Source organism: Nuphar pumila, chromosome 10 (genome assembly GCF_984573655.1).
Source record: "Nuphar pumila chromosome 10, dmNupPumi1.hap1.1, whole genome shotgun sequence".
NCBI classification, from domain to species: domain Eukaryota; kingdom Viridiplantae; phylum Streptophyta; class Magnoliopsida; order Nymphaeales; family Nymphaeaceae; genus Nuphar; species Nuphar pumila.
Genome location: NC_143258.1, coordinates 118,428,309 through 118,448,141, shown reverse-complemented (window position 1 = coordinate 118,448,141; position 19,833 = coordinate 118,428,309). Strand labels below are relative to the sequence as shown.

General features: G+C 37.9%; 1 protein-coding gene across 2 annotated transcripts in view; it reads left to right on the top strand.

The window, feature by feature from the left end:
- The first annotated feature begins 1,542 nt into the window (after window positions 1-1,542).
- LOC149828068 (Chlorophyll A-B binding family protein) overlaps window positions 1,543-19,833 on the top strand; it is a 34,686-nt gene continuing 16,395 nt past the window's right edge. For both annotated transcript variants that reach the window (XM_090019869.1, XM_090019868.1), the window contains exons 1-3: window positions 1,543-1,765; window positions 1,884-2,050; window positions 13,957-14,103. In XM_090019869.1, the coding sequence (XP_089875995.1) occupies window positions 1,637-1,765; window positions 1,884-2,050; window positions 13,957-14,103 (443 nt within the window). In that variant the 5' untranslated portion in view covers window positions 1,543-1,636. The remainder of the gene's footprint in view (window positions 1,766-1,883; window positions 2,051-13,956; window positions 14,104-19,833) is intronic.

The window sequence follows — 19,833 nt, the reverse complement described above, 5'->3', positions numbered from 1 at the left end:
TTTACAAGTATTTTCAAAACTTTGAAGCATACATCATATTTTTAATCTGCATTTTCCAAAATCCATAGCACATGCCCGATTCTTTGTGCATTTAGGAAATAAAACATCGATTTAGATAAGTTGAGCAAAATAAAGCACAAGTTGATCCTTAGTTCAATTACCCCTGGTTATGGCGTCAGGAACAATTGAAATTCGTACAGACAGGCGAGTCTCATTTTTCAGAATTATCTGCATTCTAAAATGGAGGAGGGTTATTTTTTTTTTCAAAGGTTAGTTGGACTTGCAAAAGTAAAATTTTGCAATGAAAACAGTTGTCCTTGGGGATTTGACGTGGGTCAAAAAGAAAGAACGAGTATAAAATTCGTTATCTTGTGGTTTGTTTTTCTTTTAAAGGCAAGCTGGGGTTAGGCAGACATACCCCTACCAAATATCTCTTAAGCTCCATGTGGTAGAGAGAATCAAATATGAGCTTTCAATGCACAAGACTGCTTTAATTTTATATTTTATGTTCTAAAACACCATTCACCCCCGTCTAGTGTTATATTGCCATAGATCTTACGTCTTTTACATCTCATAAAAAAAAACACTTAGGGCACTTTTGGAGGAGAGAAAGAGGTAAGAAAAGTGATGCAAAATGAAAAATCAGTAAAGATTTTCTTACCCTTCAAAATAAGAGAGACCTTTTTCCCATAGAGTTTTTCTAAAATGTACACTTTTCTATAGGAGGTGGCGGAGGAATGTTTCTTTCCAAGAGAAAGTTTATTTTTACTCTCCACCACTCATTTCATCACATCTTACCACCACTACCCACCATCTCACCACCAACCACGGCCATCCATCTCACCACCAACCACCGCCATCACCACCACTCTCCTCCTCTATCTCATTTTTTCACATTTTCTCAATTTGTTTTTCTCAAGCTACACAAACAAGCGAAAAACTTTCTTTTGAAGAACTTCTCATGTCAAAAGCTCTCATAGGCAAAACTTTTTTTTCTTATGAGAGTTTTTCTCTTCCAGGCATGCACATGAGAAACACTTAGGAAACACATGTAAAACAAGTTTCCTAAAAATATGAGAAACACATTTCCTACAACATGAGAAACACGAATCCTAATTCTTTTTTAGGGTTTCTCACACGTTTCCAAAATGCAGCGTTTTCTGTTTCAGAAAGAGTTTGCTCCTTTAGAATTTCCAGTAACTCTGTTCTAGACTCAACGAACCACGGACGGAGTCATGGACTGCCTTCAAAACCCAAGCTCGTTAGAAATTGAACCAAAATCCAACCCGTTAACAAATAAGCCGAGTTTCTGGGAAAACCCGATAGACCGAAGGGATAAACAGATTCGAGTTGGAGCAGGTGGGCGCGTTGCTCTTCCCTGCTCTCCTAGTCCTAACAAAGCACCGTAGTGGGCTCACTAGGTGGATCTACGTCTTTGTTGTTCAGATTCGGGTCAAGCTATCCACGAACCGAACCCTATCCGGGTCATCCGCCGGACCGCCGCACGGCAGGGATAAGATTCGAGATAAATGCCGCAAGAATAAGGAACGAGGGAAATCCATAATTCGAAAGATCCTGGAATTTCTCGTGTTCCTCGTGGGCTCTGAGAGTCACGAGTGAAGGCGGCCACCAATCCATGGCGACGAGCTCGCATACGTCGCTTCTCTGTAACTCCTTCAGAGGTCTCCCCTTGACTCGCCTCCCGTCCCCTCCGACGAAGCCTCGTGCGAGACTCGCGCCTTCGATCGAGGCTTCATGGCAAGAGGTCTCCGGATTTCCGCATTTCTTCCCCCTCCCCTTTTTTTCCCCTCATTTCTAGGGTTAGTTTTCCATCTAATTTTCTAACCCGTGTCACATTTATTTCTTTTATGTGAAAATTCCAGGTTGCCGGCGTTCTAGTTTTCTCTGCGATACCGTTCACCGTTGTCAAGGCGATCGCAAATAGCTCTGCTGGAGCTGCTCTACAGAAGAGGATGCAGACGACGAAAACGGCTGCCGTGGCGAATTATCCGAAAACGAGAGCTTTGGCAGAGAGAGCTCGGACGGAGAGGTGATCGGGAGTGCACACCTCACCTGTTTCTGAGTTTGTTCTAGTTATTCCTCTGATTCAGAAGATTCAATTCATTCCTTATGTTAATTTTTCCTGATCGAAGAGAAATAGTTTATGCAAGTTCATCTCTGTGACGAGAAACTTTTGGCATTTTTTACTGGTTTTTTTGTTGTTGACAAACGGATTTCAAGTTCTTGTTGGGGTTTGCAAAGAGTGAACTTTGGCAATATTTCTGCTTGATAAGAGAAAATTAGGCGTTCATTTAGAGACTTTCAGCTGTGGACGAAAAGATATTGAGTGCTTCTGTGTTGCTTCTGTGAATGATTTTCTCATGCTTATAGCTGATTATCAGTGAATTATGAACGCCACATTCTCGTTTTGTGTAATAGAGACAGTGATGGAACTGTGCAGACAAAATCTCAAAAAATCCAAGTTTTGAAATGCGTAAAGTAATCTGAGCATCAAAGAGAAATATGCGAGAAATTCTGAGTTAATTTCTTTGTTTGTTGCACTATTTGCAAAGATAGAATTTCCTCCTTTTCTTTTTCTGTTTGATAAGAAAGAATCCATTAAAACTTATATTTGGAAATGGAAAGAGAAAATTAGCTAACTGCTCAGAGAATTTGAGTTGCCTGATGGATGACTATGTAGTCAAAAGCCTTAGGTGGTGCCTAGTCGGTAGACCCCTAAAAAGACTAGTCGAGGATTAGGTGGACTAGTCGGTATCCCAATTAAAATATAAAAAAGTACACAAAATATACATAAAAATATGTTTAATTCTTTTAATAATAAGATGTTTTCATTACACATGCTTTCACAAAATATATTAATATACATAAGCAAGAGTATACATATATAATTGTACACAAACACAAATATATGTATATATATATATTCAATTATTCATAACATATTCAGTATAATCAACAAAATATGCTTTCAACCTTTCACAGTAGCACAATAACACATACATATATAAATAACATATTACATAATTCATAATACTAAACATGCTTTTATTAGAAAAATTCATCGGAAACAAAGTAACACACACATATATAAAAAACATAATCAATTAAAATTAACTGTGCATGCTTTCATTGTTTCACTAAAAAATTCCTAAAAGCAAAGTAGCACACACACATATATATATTTATATATAATAACTAAGCATGTTTTCATGATTTCACATAACAAATCACACAAACACATGCAAATATATATAATTATATATGAAAGAAAATAATAAAATATATATAAGAATAATAAATGACTAAACTACCTTCGTGCCTAGGTGGAGGCAGCTTAGTCGCCGACTAGGCACCTTAGTAGGCAAAATTGGTACCTCTTAAGGTACCCACCTAGGAATTGCAAAGCCTAGGCATTTTACTTATGCCTAGATCGACCGACTAGGAGGACTAGTCCGTGCCTAGTCGAGGCTTTTGACTACATAGATGGAAGGATTTGCATCCCGATTTTTTTTTATGCTTATTTCTCATTCCCATAATATATAAATTCTGTATTGTAGTCAGTCTCCATAGGAATGCAAAAATAAATGAAAAAATTGTGCAAAAAGTATCACGGCCCAGAGTTTGCAACAAGGAATGCAAACAATGAAAAATTAGGCCACTGCTCAGAGAATTTGACTCAGAATTTGAGTTGCTCAATGGAAGGATTTGTATTGTGGATTGTTTTTCGTTGATGGCTTTTTTATGCTTATTTCTCATTGCCATGATATATAATTGCTGCATTGTAGTCTGTCCATAAGAATGCAAAAATAACCGAACAAATTGTAGCACAAAATATCATGGCCCAGAATTTGCAACAAGAAATGCAAACAATGAACTGGAGCTATATTAATGCAGATGCTATTCAGGAAAATTGAAATTAATACCTAAAGCAAGCATCATCTACTGCATTGTTGTTGTTGGTCAATCTTGTCATGATTTTGGGTTTCTGCATAGATCTCTTTTTATGGAAACCTTTCCTTCATGTAACTCATTAAAGCCTTTGCTTTAAAGTCCGTACCTTGTTTGGAAGCTTGATATTCCACAACATCATCGATATTTTCTTAAGGCTATGTTTGTTTCACGAGAAAATGACCCAGTTTCATATGAAAAGGCCATTACATTTTAACTTTTTCAATTAATATATTGTTCCATGGGGCACCATTTTGATCCACAATTTTTATCATGCATGCAACAAACAATAGAAAAGCTTTAATTTTTCATTCCTTTATTTTGACATGACAAGATTCTCTCATGAGGAAATATGTTTGTGGAGCATAGCCTAAATCTTCGTGTATGATTTTGGTCTCTACATTGAAACTCATGCTCCAACTCATTAAGTCACTCTGCCATTGGGCCTTGCATCATTCCTTGGACTCCCTTTGAGCCATGTAGGCCAGATTGAGATTAGCACCATTTCGGTACTGAAGACTCATGCAGTGAGAGTTTTTGAATAGGAAACACTAACAGTCACAAGCCAATGTAATATGAGTTTGACAAACGATGGAGTGAAATCACTGGCTGGAAGAAATTCTAGATTGCTTATCCCACTCTTTAAGAATAAAAAAAAGTTAACTCTCAAATTTTATTTCTTATTTGTTTGGGGATTTTTACATTGTTGAAACAACATATCATATGCAACAGGAGATATATGTACAAGTCAAATAACTGACCCAAACCATTTTGTCGGCCGAAAAGGCAGGATCCCTGGTGGGCAAGGAGTGTGACCGAGGGGGTTTTAACTTTTAAGTAACTGCTTGGGGTTAAACCGTATTGCAGCACTTCGTTCTCATCCCGCTCCACTACCTAAACTAGTGTTTCCCCTTATTAAATATTGAAAAAAAAACATATCATATTGAAATTGCAATACAACAACAAACAACAACAACTACGCCTTCATCCCAAAACAATTGGGGTCAGCGATATGAACCAAAAAAAGAAATTCATTTTGGGTCTTCCACATGAATCCTTTTCCTCCAATCATTTCTATCCAATGCCATGTCCTCGATGAGGTTCAAAGCATTCATATCCTTTCCTATCATCTCTATCCAAGTCTTCCTAGGCCTACCCCGACCTCTTTTAACTAATATATTTTCCCATTTCTCCAACCTTCTAACTGGAGCATCATTAGGCCTTCGCCGAATATGTCCAAACCACTGTAAACGATTCTCTCGCATCTTATTTTCAATGGGTGCAACACCTACCTTCTTACGTATCTCCTCGTTCCGAATCTTATATTTTATTGTATTTCCACACATCCATCTAAGCATCCGCATCTCAGCTACACTCATTTTTTGAATATGATGTCTCTTGGCAGCCCAACATTCTGTACCATATAGTAAAGCAGGCCTAATAGTCGTCCTATAAAACTTTTCCTTCAACCGCAATGGCATTCTACGATCGCACAACACTCCAGTTGCACTTTTCCATTTCATCCACCCAACCTTTATCCTATGATTTACATCTCCATCAATTTCTCCATACTTTTGAATGATGGATCCCAAATATTTGAAATAATCATTCACCGGTATTTCTTGCTCACCAAGCTTCACTACACTCCCCTCACTACTTCGTTGCTTACTAAACCGACATTCCATATATTCAGTCTACTCTTACTCAACTTAAAACCTCTAGCTTCCAATGTCTGTCTCCATAATTCTAACTTAGTAGTAACCCCAACTCTAGACTCATCAATCAAAACAATATCATCAGCAAACAACATACACCACGGTACATTTTCTTGAATTGATCTCGTAAGCTCATCCATCACTATCGCAAATAGAAAAGGGCTTAAAGCAAATCCTTGATGTAACCCAACCGTTATCGGAAAATTGGTTGCCACCCCTCCACAAGTGCGGACATTGGTTACTACTCCTTCATACATATCTTTAATTATACTAATGTACTTGAGAGAAACACCTTTCTTCATCATTGTCCACCAGAGAACGTCCCTAGGTACTCTATCGTATGCCTTCTCTAAATCAATAAAAACCATATGCAAATCTTTGTTCCTCTCTCTATATCTTTCAATAAGTTGTCTAAGAAGATGTATAGCTTCCATAGTTGATCTTCCAGGCATAAAACCAAATTGATTCTCCGATATCATGACAACCTTCCTCAACCTAGACTCAATCACCCTCTCCCAAAGTTTCATAGTATGACTCATGAGTTTTATACCACGATAGTTTGTGCAATCTTGTATATCACCCTTATTCTTATATAAAGGCACCAAAGTACTCTTCCTCCACTCATTTGACATGGAATATGAAAGTTGTATCCCTACTATAGCCTCATGATTTAATGAGAGTCACCGTTATCCGTTGATGTTTTGAAAGTATCACACTTTTAGAGAATTTTTAAGAAAAGCTCAAAAAGTGACAGGATCTGATATTATCAAAATATTGGTATTTGAAAATGTGGTGATATTTACTGTGATAAAATCATGATATTTTCTCAAAACAAGAGAGCGGAGTACAGTCATACACTCAGTATCTTTAGAAGGGTCCAGGTTAGAATCCCACGAAGGGCCATATTATACGTATCAAATAAAAATGCTGGAGGGATCCAATACACTTGGGATTGCCTGCGAGCAACATGAATCTTTGAGTGATAATGCTAAACCAACAGCATAGGTACAAGGAACTGCTTATTGGCTATTTTCTTGTTCCTTTATTGTTATGGTTCTAGTGAAAATCATAAATTAAGAACTTACTTTGTTCACAACCCTATTTCCTAATGCCTGAACTTACTTTGTTCATAAATTAAGAAATTTATTTGATCATATTCTTGTAATACTCTATGATCGATAATGCTATATATATACATTTCCTCTTTTCTGCATATTCTCCTTTGAATATGCTTGTATTTTTTCTTAAGCATATTTTTTCCTTTTTTTATTTTTTTTCTTTTCTTTTTCTTTTTCACCCATTAGGGGCCCCACTATATAGACGTTGGGCCCCTCCAACGTCTATATGGAGCTCCTCCAAGGCCTCTATCTCTTGTATTATAAATAGGGGCTTAACCCCATTGTATTCTTTAAGCTTTTAGCAAAAGCTCTCTCCTTTTTAATAAAAGATCCTATATTATTTTTACGCCTTTGTGATCTCTTGTATGTATTGTGCCTTTGTGCACACATCACACATTGAGAACTTAGTGTTCTTGTGCATATACTCTCTTTGAAGACATTTTCACATGGTATAATGCAAGGTCTCCAGAAGAAGAGCTCGGGTATTGCATCTTCACAGTGGTCGCCTCGAAGAACGTGCCCATTCCTCATTCTCATTCTTTTGGCATAAAAAGCTCTTGCAAATCAATTCAAGTGAAGCGTAATACATCAAGTAAGATCAAAGAAGATCCGTTGTGGTAATATTTCAAATTTTGAAGACTCTTTCTTTCTTTTCTTATAAAGGCATTTCCATGGGGGAAAAGGATGCTCATTTTTTCTTCAAATTTAAACTCAATGTGTTCAACTATCATGTTTGGGCCGGCAATATGGAAGCCCATATTAGGGGAAAAGGCCTTTGGGGCTATGTCAAAGGCACTATTTTCGAACAAAAAAATCACCATTAATGAAAAAGGTAAAATTAAGGTTCTTGATGGAGAAGAAAGAGAGAAGGCATTTGAAGAATATAATAAGAAGCATAAAGAGTGGAAAATGAAGAATTACAAAATCCTTTCATGGATTTTTTCCACTGTGGAAACAAGGATAAATGCCAATACTTTGAAATTTAAAAAGACATTTCAAGTTTGGGATTATCTTGAGAAGATGTATACTTTAAGAGATTTATCCCATAAATGCTATCTTCAAAAAAGGCATTCATCCTTCGATAAGGGAAAATGTCCATTAGAGAGTACTTTGCTTATCATCCATTTGGGATGAACTTGCACTCCTTGAACCCAAATGGAGTGGTGAAGCTATTGAACTAAGGCATAAGCAATTGAAACATGATCACTTTTTCAATTTTTTGAATGTGCTTAGACCCAAATTTAAACAAACTAGATCTTCACTTTTATCTTCTTTTACATCTCCACCTTTAGAAGATGTTCTTACTAAATTAAGTGGAGAAGAAACTAGATTGAGAATGAACAAAACCAATCAAAGTGTGTTGGCCATTCCTTCTAAAGATGAAAATGATGGAGCCTATGCCATCTCTAGACCAGAGAATAATGTAAAAACATACAAATGCCATCATTTTAATAAATTTCAAAATCAAAATCAAGGAGCAAGAAAAAATGGTGGCTAAAATGAAAGGTACCAAGGAAGAGATTATAGTAAAATTATGTCATTTTTGCAAAGAATCGAGACATTAAATCAGTGTGTCCTAAATGGAAGAAGATAGTGGCTATGTGGACAACATTTCAACCACATAAGGCGGAGGGTCCATCTACCTCCAACAATGGAGCATTGTCTCTAAGTCAAATCATGGAAGCTTTTCAACCTCTTCTCATGGGATCCGTTTTCGGGGCCGCCATGTCAACCTTCTCTACTCCCGGTAAAACTCCTTGGCTTTTAGATTCAGGTTCTTCTTTTCATATGACTCCAAATATTTTGGCCATTTCCGAATACACAAAAAAATTATCTCCTTTTGTCTCAACCGCGGATGGTGTTTCTTTTGAAATAAAGGAATTGAAAATTTTGAAAAACAAGATTTTTTTATTCCTAAAGTTAGATTAATTTCTAAGTTAAATTTAAATTTGCTTTCAGTCTCTCAACTATCGAACCATGAGTGTGATATCAATTTTTCATCAAATAAATGTTAGATACATGATCGCCGGTCTGAGAAGTTAATTGGGGAAGGCTCTAGAAAATAAGATCTATATTACATGGAGTTTCTTCAAATTTCAAAACACTCTTTTTGTAACATTGCCCAACATAAAGATATAAATATTTGACATAAGCGTCTTGGGCATCCCAATATTGTCAAACTTTTTTATTTGCATTTTGCTAAAGATCTATGTAAAGACAACTTCACTTGTAATGATTGCATTTTTGGAAAAATGTGAAGCTTACCTTTTGGACAAAGAACTATGTTTACAAATAAACCTTTTGAAATTGTCCATTCGGATGTACGGGGACCGACACCCGTTGTATCTAAATGAGGATTTTCTTACTTTGTTATTTTTGTTGATGATTATTCTAGATTTTGTTGGATATACTTTCTCAAGCATAAACATCAGGTTTTTTTGACGTTTAAGACATATCACATGATGATAAAAAATTAATTTCATGGTGTTGAAGGAAGGATTATATACACCGAACCCTAGGTATATATATATATATATATATATATATATAGAGAGAGAGAGAGAGAGAGAGAGACGACTGCACAAGAAAACTCGTTCTCTCTATTAGGGCAGCTACTCTCTTTGTTAAATAAAGAGAGGCCATAAAGAATAAATTACATCTAAGTCCATTATTAAATAAAATTTCAAATAACCTCTAATCTAAGAAGGCTTAAACTTAAAACCACCTATTCTCAACACTCCCCCTCAAGCTGGAGCATAGATATCGATCATGCTCAGCTTGTCACAACAATGGGAGAAACTAGGCCTCGCAAGGGCCTTGGTAAAGACATCAGCAACTTGATCTTCGGAAGATACATGATATGTACAAATATAACCAGCCTGAATCAAGTCACGTATATAGTGACAATCAACTTCAATATGTTTAGTCCTTTCATGAAAAACTGGGTTGTTGGCAATATATGTAGCAACCCTATTGTCACACACCATCACCATAGGTAGGGATACTTTCACCTGAAGTTCAGTCAAAACTGATTTTATCCACATGATCTCAGCTGCGGTCTGAGCCATAGTTCTGTATTCTGATTCAACACTCGACTTGGCTATAACAGTTTGTTTCTTACTCCTCCAGGTAACAAGATTTCCTCCCACAAAAACACAGAATCCAGTTGTTGACTTTCTATCTTCGATAGATCTCGCATAATCTGCGTCAATGTAAGCAACAACGTCCAAGGAAGGATTTTGTTTAAACAACAATCCTTTACCAGGAGATGACTTTAAGTACCTGAGAACCATCATAGCTGCATCCCAGTGAGCTTTGGTAGGTTTATCCATGAATTGACTAATTTTACTCACGGCTAATGAAATGTCAGGTCTAGTAACGGTTACATATAACAACTTACCCACCAAGGATTTAAAACTGGTACTATCCGAGATAAACTTCTTCATAAAAGCCCCAAGATTAACTTCAGAAACAAACTGAGAAATGGGATGAAGGGTGCACTGTCTTTTCCCTTTTCGCAGAGCAATAGGAAGATCCTCATCAATAGTAGAAACTTCAGTATGCTCAGTGATACTTGCCTCAGGAGAAGAAGACAGTGGGGGCATGGAGGTAGGTGGTAACCTGTGAGTATACACTATAGGAGGGTTTTTGTAACGAGACTCCCCAGAGGATGGAGCCACAGGCTTTGGAGTGAACGACTCTAAAGGAAAAGGGGGAATTGGCAGAGGAAAAACATCACCCTGACTCTCTTGTATCCTTGGAGTAGTACTCGAAAAATAAGGACTAGACTCAAAGAAGGTAACGTCCGCACTGACATACTCTTTATGAGATATAGGGTCATAGCAACGATATCCTTTTTGGTTTTTAGGATACCCAAGGAAAACACATTTAATAGACTGCGCAGCAAGTTTATCTCAATCAGGACCCAGCTTATGCACAAAACACACACATCCAAAAACTTTAGGGGGGATAGGAAAGAGAGGAGCCTCTGGATGGAGAATTTGAATTGGGATCTGGTCTTCTACAGAACTGGACGGCATGCGATTTATAATAAACCCGGTTGTCAAAACCGCATCGCCCCAGTATGTAGCAGACATATTGGATTGAATCATAAGGCACTAAGCAACATTAAGGATTTGTCTATGTTTCCTCTCAGCCACCCCATTTTGCTGGGAGGTATGGGGACATGTAAATTGAGGTTGAATCCCATTACCAGAGTAGAATTTAAGTAAGTCTTTGGATTTGAACTCAAGAGCATTATCGGTGCGAACAATTTTAACACATATGTCAAATTGAGTTTTTATCTCTGCAATTAAAGATTTAAGAATGACAGGACCTTGAGACCGATCTTTTAACAGGAACACCCACGATAGTCTCGAGAAGTCATCAACAATAACTAGATAATAACGACATTGAGACCTATTCGGAATCCTACTCGGACCCCACACATCTACATGAAGAAGATTAAACAATCCTTGACTTGATGGATTCTGACTAGAGGGAAAAGAGCTTCAACAATGTTTTCCCAATTGACATGTTTCACACTGAAAAGAAACTGAGGGAGGTATATGAGGAATGACACGACGAAGTTTTGTCACTGGAAGGTGACCCAAACAATGGTGCCACAATAGAGGACTTGAGGATGATGTAACAGCAGAGTGGGCCGAAACCTCTGGTTGGTGAAGGTAATACAGACCACCTTCCTCATAGCCACCACCAATCCTTCTCCCCGTCAGCAAGTCCTGAAAGGTGCATCCCATAGGATAAAAAATCACTCTACAATTCAACTCTTTTGTCATTCGACTGACTGATAATAAATTCTGTGGAAACGAAGGAGCATGAAGAACATGTGACAATTGAAGAGTAGGGGTAATAGACATGTTTCCCTGTCCTACAATTGGGGAAGAGCTACCATCAGCAAGACGTACCCCTTTCTGACCTGTCACAGGTTTTAAACTCAAAAAATTGCTCGAGTTTCTGCACAAGTGACCAGAGGCTCCAGAATCAATGACCCACCTACCACCTTGAGCATATAGGTCATCACCTGCCGAGCACACAACCTCCGCAACAGAAGACTTTGAATTAGATGAAAGTAAAGCAAGAAGCTCGTCATATTCAGCCCTGCTAAGAGTTACACAATCATTGGAGGAATCTGCATCTGATTTAATCACTTGAGCCATAATATAAACTAATGGGCTTGATTCACAAAATGCAGGAGCAACCACATGCGCATACCCACAATCAACAACAAGCCTGACTGTATCAAGATTTGACTTCACCAATGAAATCTGAGAAACACGACCTTCGACTGTTCAGATCCAAACTCCAAATATAATTTTAAAGAAACTTGACTAAAACCTTTCACCTCAACCAAGGATGACTATAGGCTGTAAATTAAGATCACACATCCAACACGACTTAGAGTGTGTTATCATCACACATACGCCACTACTACAACCAGTAGCAGCACCCAACACACGACTTAGAGTGTGATACCACAGTGCCCAACACAGAATCCCACTTCAAAAAACATGGTTCTGCACAACACTTGTACTTATCAACATAGATAAAGGTATTCACGACAGCTGCGTATTTATCAACCAGCCAAAAGGAATTCACGACGAAAACTCCCAGCAATATAAATCACGACAGCCACACACAATCTGCTGCAACAACTATATATCTGACCAACACCTAGATGCAATTATAACACCAATAAATCTGATCAAATTTAAGAGACGCTGATCAGTTCTGGTTTTCCACACCGATCAGCAACTTCAACACTAATAGGTCTGATTAGCTTTAAGAGATGCTGATCAGATCTGATTTTCCACACGATCGGTAACTTCAACACTAATAGGTCTGATCAGATTTAAGAGACGCTGGTCAAATCTGACTTTCCACACGATCGACAACTTCCATTGTCTTATTTAAAACACCCCCCACAAACACTTCTATCGACTTAACAGATCTGATTTAGATCACAAAGAGAAAGGCTGCGACACGCAACATGAAACCCACAACCACGACAAGAAGTTTATAATCCCCCAAAAACTGAACACAGACTTGAATCATAAAAAAACTGTGTCATTCACCCTAAGATCGATACCCAGATCTGAACACACACAATTAAAACTGTATCATACCTCACCAGATCGACTCCAAGCAGCAACTGCAATCTTGGTTTACATACCCGATAACCACGACGCAGAGATCACATGCTTGCATTCATCGACTGACCTCCACTCCGATGTCGACAGAAAATCTATCCTCTACGACACACCAAGAACAAAGATGACGCCCAGATCTGCAATCCCTCTGACGCGTAAACCTATTTGAGGAGGAACTTGATCAGATCACACGCCCAGATCTGCAACCTGCTTTGATACCATGTTGAAGTTTGCGGCTAGGGTTTTCAAGTAAACAAGAGAGAGAGAGAGAGAGAGAGAGAGAGAGAGAGAGAGAGAGAGAGAGAAGAATAGAAAATCGTTATTCAATTAGGGCTAATCTCTATATTAAATAGAGAGAGTCCAAAGAACAAAATTACACCCAGGTCCCTCATTAAAGAATAAGATTCAAATAACCTCTAGTTTAGAAAAACTTATTTACTAAAAACATTTTACTAAAAACATCTTAGTCTCAACAATATACATGTGTACTAATATGTACATGTATACATTTTAACACCCTGCTCATTTACATTGTTGTTATGCTGTGGTTTAGTCTTGTCCTTTCTATAATCTCTAGTTAGTCGTAAACATTTTGGATTTGGTGATCTGCAATTTAACATGCACATTGGACTGTATCTGTTTCACTTTTTTCCTTTTGCCTTACCTTTCTGCATACATTTGGTGTTTTCTCTGGTCACAGTTATTTCATTTCATTCCTGTTGATTGCGGACATATCTAATCTTTAAAAGTTCATCAACTGCATCCTTACCTATCCAAAAAATCTAAATACATTTCATTTGTTTGAAAGTGCACCTTGTAATATTACTTGATTTTCTTCTTATTAAAAACAAGAGCAAATGAAGTAGCATTACTTTTCTCATTCTTTTTCTTTAGTTCCTGTCAAATAGCTTTTTCAATATGCATTTAGTTAGTAGAAAGCATTTCTTTCTCATATATTTGATAACATAAATGGTTTCTTTGTAGTTTTTGGTATGGTGAAGAGCGCCCCCGTTGGCTTGGCCCAATCTCATACAATTACCCTACATATCTAACTGGAGAGTTGCCGGGTGATTATGGCTTTGATATTGCAGGTTTAAGCAAGGACCCTGTAGCTTTGCGGAAATATTTCAAGTAGGTAACACAGCCTTGATATTTTCCTTCACATGATTTATTCGAGTTATGTTTAGAACACAGACATGGCTTCTGTAGTTTCATTTGATATTTGATAACAAGATTATTTTTGGAGATAGTACTACAGGATTAAAACTAGATCTTCTAAACTATGAGTACTTGGGGATTAGAACAAGATTTTAACTGTGGCAAGTGTTATTTAGATACTTGTACATAATGGTAATGATTAAATAACTAAATGCCCCTAATTACAGATAAAACTGGTATGCAACAAACAAACTGTTAGATTATATTATAAAATTTCCATAATTCCTCTCTCGACTTCCAAGTGTTTTCACTGGATGTCATATATTTTTTATTTATTTAAGGTTCATTTTTCCCTCTTGCAGTTCTTTCATGTTTCTCATGCCAATTGAAAGAATTTAGCATAGCATTAGTCTTTGCAGAGTCGGCCATAGTCTTGGCACTTTTAGGAATGATAAAATTCTGTTCAACCTTGCAATCTTACAGTCCATCTGCCAGGCACCATTTGGCCTCTTTGGTTATTGTGCAGCTTGCATGCATATTCATTTTCCTGTCTAAATTTCAGCCTGGCTTGTGGCAATAGGTTTACTTTGTACATGTTGGAGAAAGCGTATACTTGTGTATATCTCTACTATGTCAAATGAACATTTCTTTTTATGGTCATATTCTATGTCACATGAACACTTCACCTAAATTGTGTATCTAGTGTCGACATGATATGACACTTGGATGCTTCATGGACACAGTCAAACCAGTTTCACACAGTCAACATTCTCTGATTAATTTTATTTATTTTCTTTTATGATCTTATTGTAAAGATTCAAAAAGCCTTCAATCAAGAACCAAGAGTCCACCAACTCCAACTTGAGTGGATAACTACAAAAGTCTTCTCTAACGAACACACTTACAAATCCCACAAAGTGGATACACACAATAAGACACAATATAAAAAATAGATTTTATTCAATGAAACAAGTGTGCAAAAGCATACCATACAAAGGGAAGAACACCTCTATTTATATACAATAAAGAGAGGAGAGAGAGAGAGCTTAAAGAGTGAGAGAGAGAGCACTAGAGTCGAGAGAGGGATCTCTCAACGGCTAGATTTCTAGTCGTTGGGAGCAAGTCAAACTTGGTTGACTTAGTCCCCAAATATATATATATATATATTCTATATATTTATATACAATATATATAATATTACAATAAAAATATATATACATATAATATGTAAAAAGTATGAATATACGTATATGTTCATCCATATACATATATATTATGCTGTATATACAAATATGTATATGTACAATTTAACACTCTCCTCAAACTTACGGTAGGATAACCGAAAGTTTGCCTAAGAGGAAGTGAAACCTAGGAGCAAAGAGAGGTTTGGTAAAAAAAGTCCGCCAACTTGTACTCAGATGCGACATAAGGCAGATCAATGGTTATTTGAAATATTCTTCTCGAACCTAATGGTGGTCCATTTCGATGTGCTTCGTCTTGTACACACAATTCTCTCTACTTGAGTGTGCTCTAGGCTTGGGATTTGGTCCATAGAGCATCTGGCGTGTGTGGAAGAGAATATAAAAAGGTGCGCCGGTGAAAGGTTTCATTTTGGGGCACAATTGTGCATTTTCCGATTGACTGTCAGAACAGGGACAAAAACAGTCTGTGCCAGGAGTGATTTTGTGATGACTATCTCGGGATCCGTCCATGCATTGTGGTTCATTTTTTATCAGCTTGTTGTTTGTAAATTTGGTCTGAGTTTGTGCCAATTTATACCGATAAATTCATTGTATTCTGGGAGTTATGATGTTGCAAAGTTGGGTTCAGAATATACACAGTCTGTATTTTTTGTTTTTGTTTCTAAGTTTGTTAAGTGTTTGATAGTTTGTGTTTGAGTTGTAAAACATGTATAGTGTGGCTGGGATTTTTCAAAGTGTTTGTAAATCATCTGAGGAGGTGTGTTTAGTGCTCAAAAGCACTAAGATCAATAGGTCTAAAAGGAAGAACCATGTGAGAGAGATTGGAATTGAAAGCACCTACTCCTTATCTAAGGGTGAGCTTGGACCGATTTTGGATTATGTTGCTTTGAAGGTTCAAGATCCAAGTGGGGCCATATCATTGTCTTTGATGGAATCGGTGGGGATTTTCCATGTCTATGATTTGTATAGAATATGAAGTGTTTAATATAATGATGCATTACTATGCATGCATCCATCTAAAACAAATGGGTTTGGGCCGAGCCAAACCATCCCGATGAACAAACCCGACTCATTATTAAATGGGCTGGGTCGTTTTCGGGCTGGCTGAGCTCTAAATAGTTTTGGGCCAGCCTGATGCCAACCCCTAGTTGTGTGTGGGGGAGGAGCACAATGTTTTATACATGGGGTCGGGTCTGGCCTTGACTACCCTCACATACAATTTTGGGTCAAGGTGGGTGCCCACCTTGGCTTGAACCCTCTTGTTGGAGATTTTGGGGTCAGATTGTGCACTTGCCCACCCTCGACCCTACTTAGATTCGCTCATGTGTGGCATGTTTAAGTACAAGAAATTCATATTGTACATTTGATAGTTGATATGTCTTGCTAAGTTTTATCCTAAAGATTTCTCTATACCAGATCTATTGATGTTTGACAATCAACTACAAACATTTATAGTTGATATAGAGTGCATGAGGAGTTTTCAAATATAAAATGCTTGACAGAGCTTGTAGAAAGGATGATAATGACTAGAAAATACATTGTATCAGAAAGAATGGTAATGACTGAAAATGTAACGCCCCAAAATTTCAAACTTGCGAACCTTTCAGAAAACAGGTAAGAGACTAGAAAAAATCTCTTTCCTTCAGAGTTTGTTTATGAAATCAGCGGAAGACTATTCTTTTGTTAAATTCAGAAAGGCAAGCTGACAACTTTGGGCGCGCTAGCTAAAAGAACTAAAACTCACAAAATTCGGATATCCCAAGAAAAATCCGTTACAAAACCCAAAACGTCCAGGACGCGAGCTAAGAGCAGGAAGAAAGTCTTGAAGCCATCTTGCCATCGCACCATCGCCCGTGGTGTATCTAATCATCACTTGTACCCATAAAATGAGTTAGTTTCGCGAAAAACTAGTAGGTGCACAAGAGAGACTACAGAAAACTGAATTAAGTACATTTAATTTATCAGGTTACGCAGTTTAAAGCAAATATGCAGTTAAATAGGTAAGCAATTCAAGCAAGTAAGCAGTGCAGAACATGTAAGTAGTTCAAGCAAGTAAGCAATGCAACTGTTAAACACAGCATGACGATTCATTTGATCGTAAGCTGTGAACTACCACACAACAAACTTGTTTTCGTTCCTAGAATGAGGTCTCTGCATTTAATCACTATCAGGTCATCGTTTATCGCTCTCACAATTTCTAACAAACTCTTTGTCCTGAACAATTTTAATTTATTCTCATCTCTCAAGGCCTTACGTGGCCAACTATCACCTTTTATGACTCAGTTAAGGGGTCATACGTTCTCATAAAAACCCACCCTTCCATAGAAGGTCTGAAGCATGATCTAAAATCAATAAAGATCTGATTCTCACATCTGGGTTCAACATATAATCATGCTAAAACAGAAAGCCAAATCTATAGATTCATAACTGACTATCTCAATCAATCTCAGAAGATCATCAGAGCTCACCATAACTTTTTATGGTAATCAAAACTCACAAGCTCTACGTCGGATCACTAGGTTCGGGAAATATACGATCTCACGAGGAATTACCGTCCTAGATGGTATACCTGGTCTTGGAAAACATACTTCATCACAGGAGTTCACCGTCTTTGCGGCTACCCGCTCGTGGACAGTGTACATCCTCATAGAGATTCTATCACTCTAGCCGAGTCACCTGGTCTTAGAAATGTACAACCTCACAAGGAATTCCGCCCTAGATGGTATACCTGGTATTGGACCATACACTTCCTCACAGGAGTTCACCGTCTTTGCGGCTACCCGTTCGTGGATAGTGAAAATCCTCACAGAGATTCTACCGCTCTAGTCGGGTCACTTGGTTTTGATTATACACGCCCTCGCAGATAATCCTTTGGAGATCAAGTCCTCAACAAATTCTATATTCAATGAAAATAATTGCTAAATCAAGCAAGAAAAATAGGACTAGCAGAACTAACCAACGTGTCGTGGAGTAAACAAAACTATAGTAAAACAACTAACTAAATACAAGTGCAGTAATGACCATAGTGCTAAACAAGCAACTATAGCAATCCAACTGAATAAGACAAGCATTCACAACAACAAAGTAACTGAATAAGACAAGCATTCATAACAATGCTTGCAATACATACAATTACCATTAATTGGTTCAATCCATCTGCAAGTAACTACATTAATCGTAAGATATAAACCATTACATCGCAAGCCATTCATAAGCTATACATGATAAACAATCATACGACAACAGTTATATCACAATATTTAAGCAGCTTATAAGACAAACGGCCACATCAATCCTAGTTGCCACAAGTTCGTAGATTACGAGCTGTATGCAATCACATCAATCATAAGAGATGCAAGCCAAAGTGCTACATTACAATAAGCACAAAGCATGTCTCATAACCCATCAACCAGTGTGAACAAACTTTATGTTTCAATATTACTGGCTTGCGGGTACGTGCAGCCAAAACGTAGAAACAACTGAGACTAGTTCAGGCTTATGTTATTCTATGTTTTTCAATAACCCGAATAGCTAGTTGAGTCTGCTCCTAAGAGGACGACTTTAGCCTAGAGAGGATTCCCCAAAGGCAGGTAAGCAGTGCCACAGATGCATCCAACTTCTGCAGAAGTGTTGAGCTAACTTTTGTAGCCCTTTTCTCATAACTCCAATGACTGGGGAGGCCAGATCTTTGCCCATGGGGTGGTTGTTAACAATCTGTTTATTGGAGTTTTGTACCGCTCTATCCTCTTCCTTGGCAGATAATAAGAAGCGAATGGGTGCGTTAGAGGTTGCTTAACTAACGACCCATTCTATAATGTGGTCTTTAAACCACTCGAGCATCTTGCCCGTGAAGGCGAATAATCACCATTTTATGTGATTACAGCATTGTGCATTTAGCAGTGTTCGAGGTCGCACGACCGTCTCATCCGATCATCGTAGTACTAGCGTGTAGTGCACGACTACAACAGCAGAAGTGTTTCACAAAGATGTAATTTTTCTCAAACTTTACTTTGCATTCTTTATCTTTTGAAACCGACAACAACTTGTGCTAACATCTGGCATGTGATTATCTCGAATCTCATCCGCTATCGGGGTATCTACATGCCTCACATGACTCGATATTGGCCTCGATCGATGAGATACGGGTTTCTCAACAGAACCCCCTCGCTAAGAAGTTCGCTCGAGCCTCAATTCGGGGTTACTCGAGATATGTCGAATAGACAAACAGAACTGGCCAAAACACATTCTTCCAAATGCTTCGATTTGGGCAGTCTTTGATGCCATTCTGCAGCTCCCTAAATCTCAAGTCTACTCTGCAGGTCTGCGTACTCGAAGAGTCAGGATCCTTGCAAGGTATCCCTATCCTTAGACGAGGATGTATCGCCAAGCTCTCAGCTCAACTTTTGTCGCAAGAGAGAGAGAGAGAGAGAGCGGTAAATGCCTTTGCATCCTCCACGAGGATGCCTTTATAGCGCATGCAATGAGCGAAAACCTGAGCGTC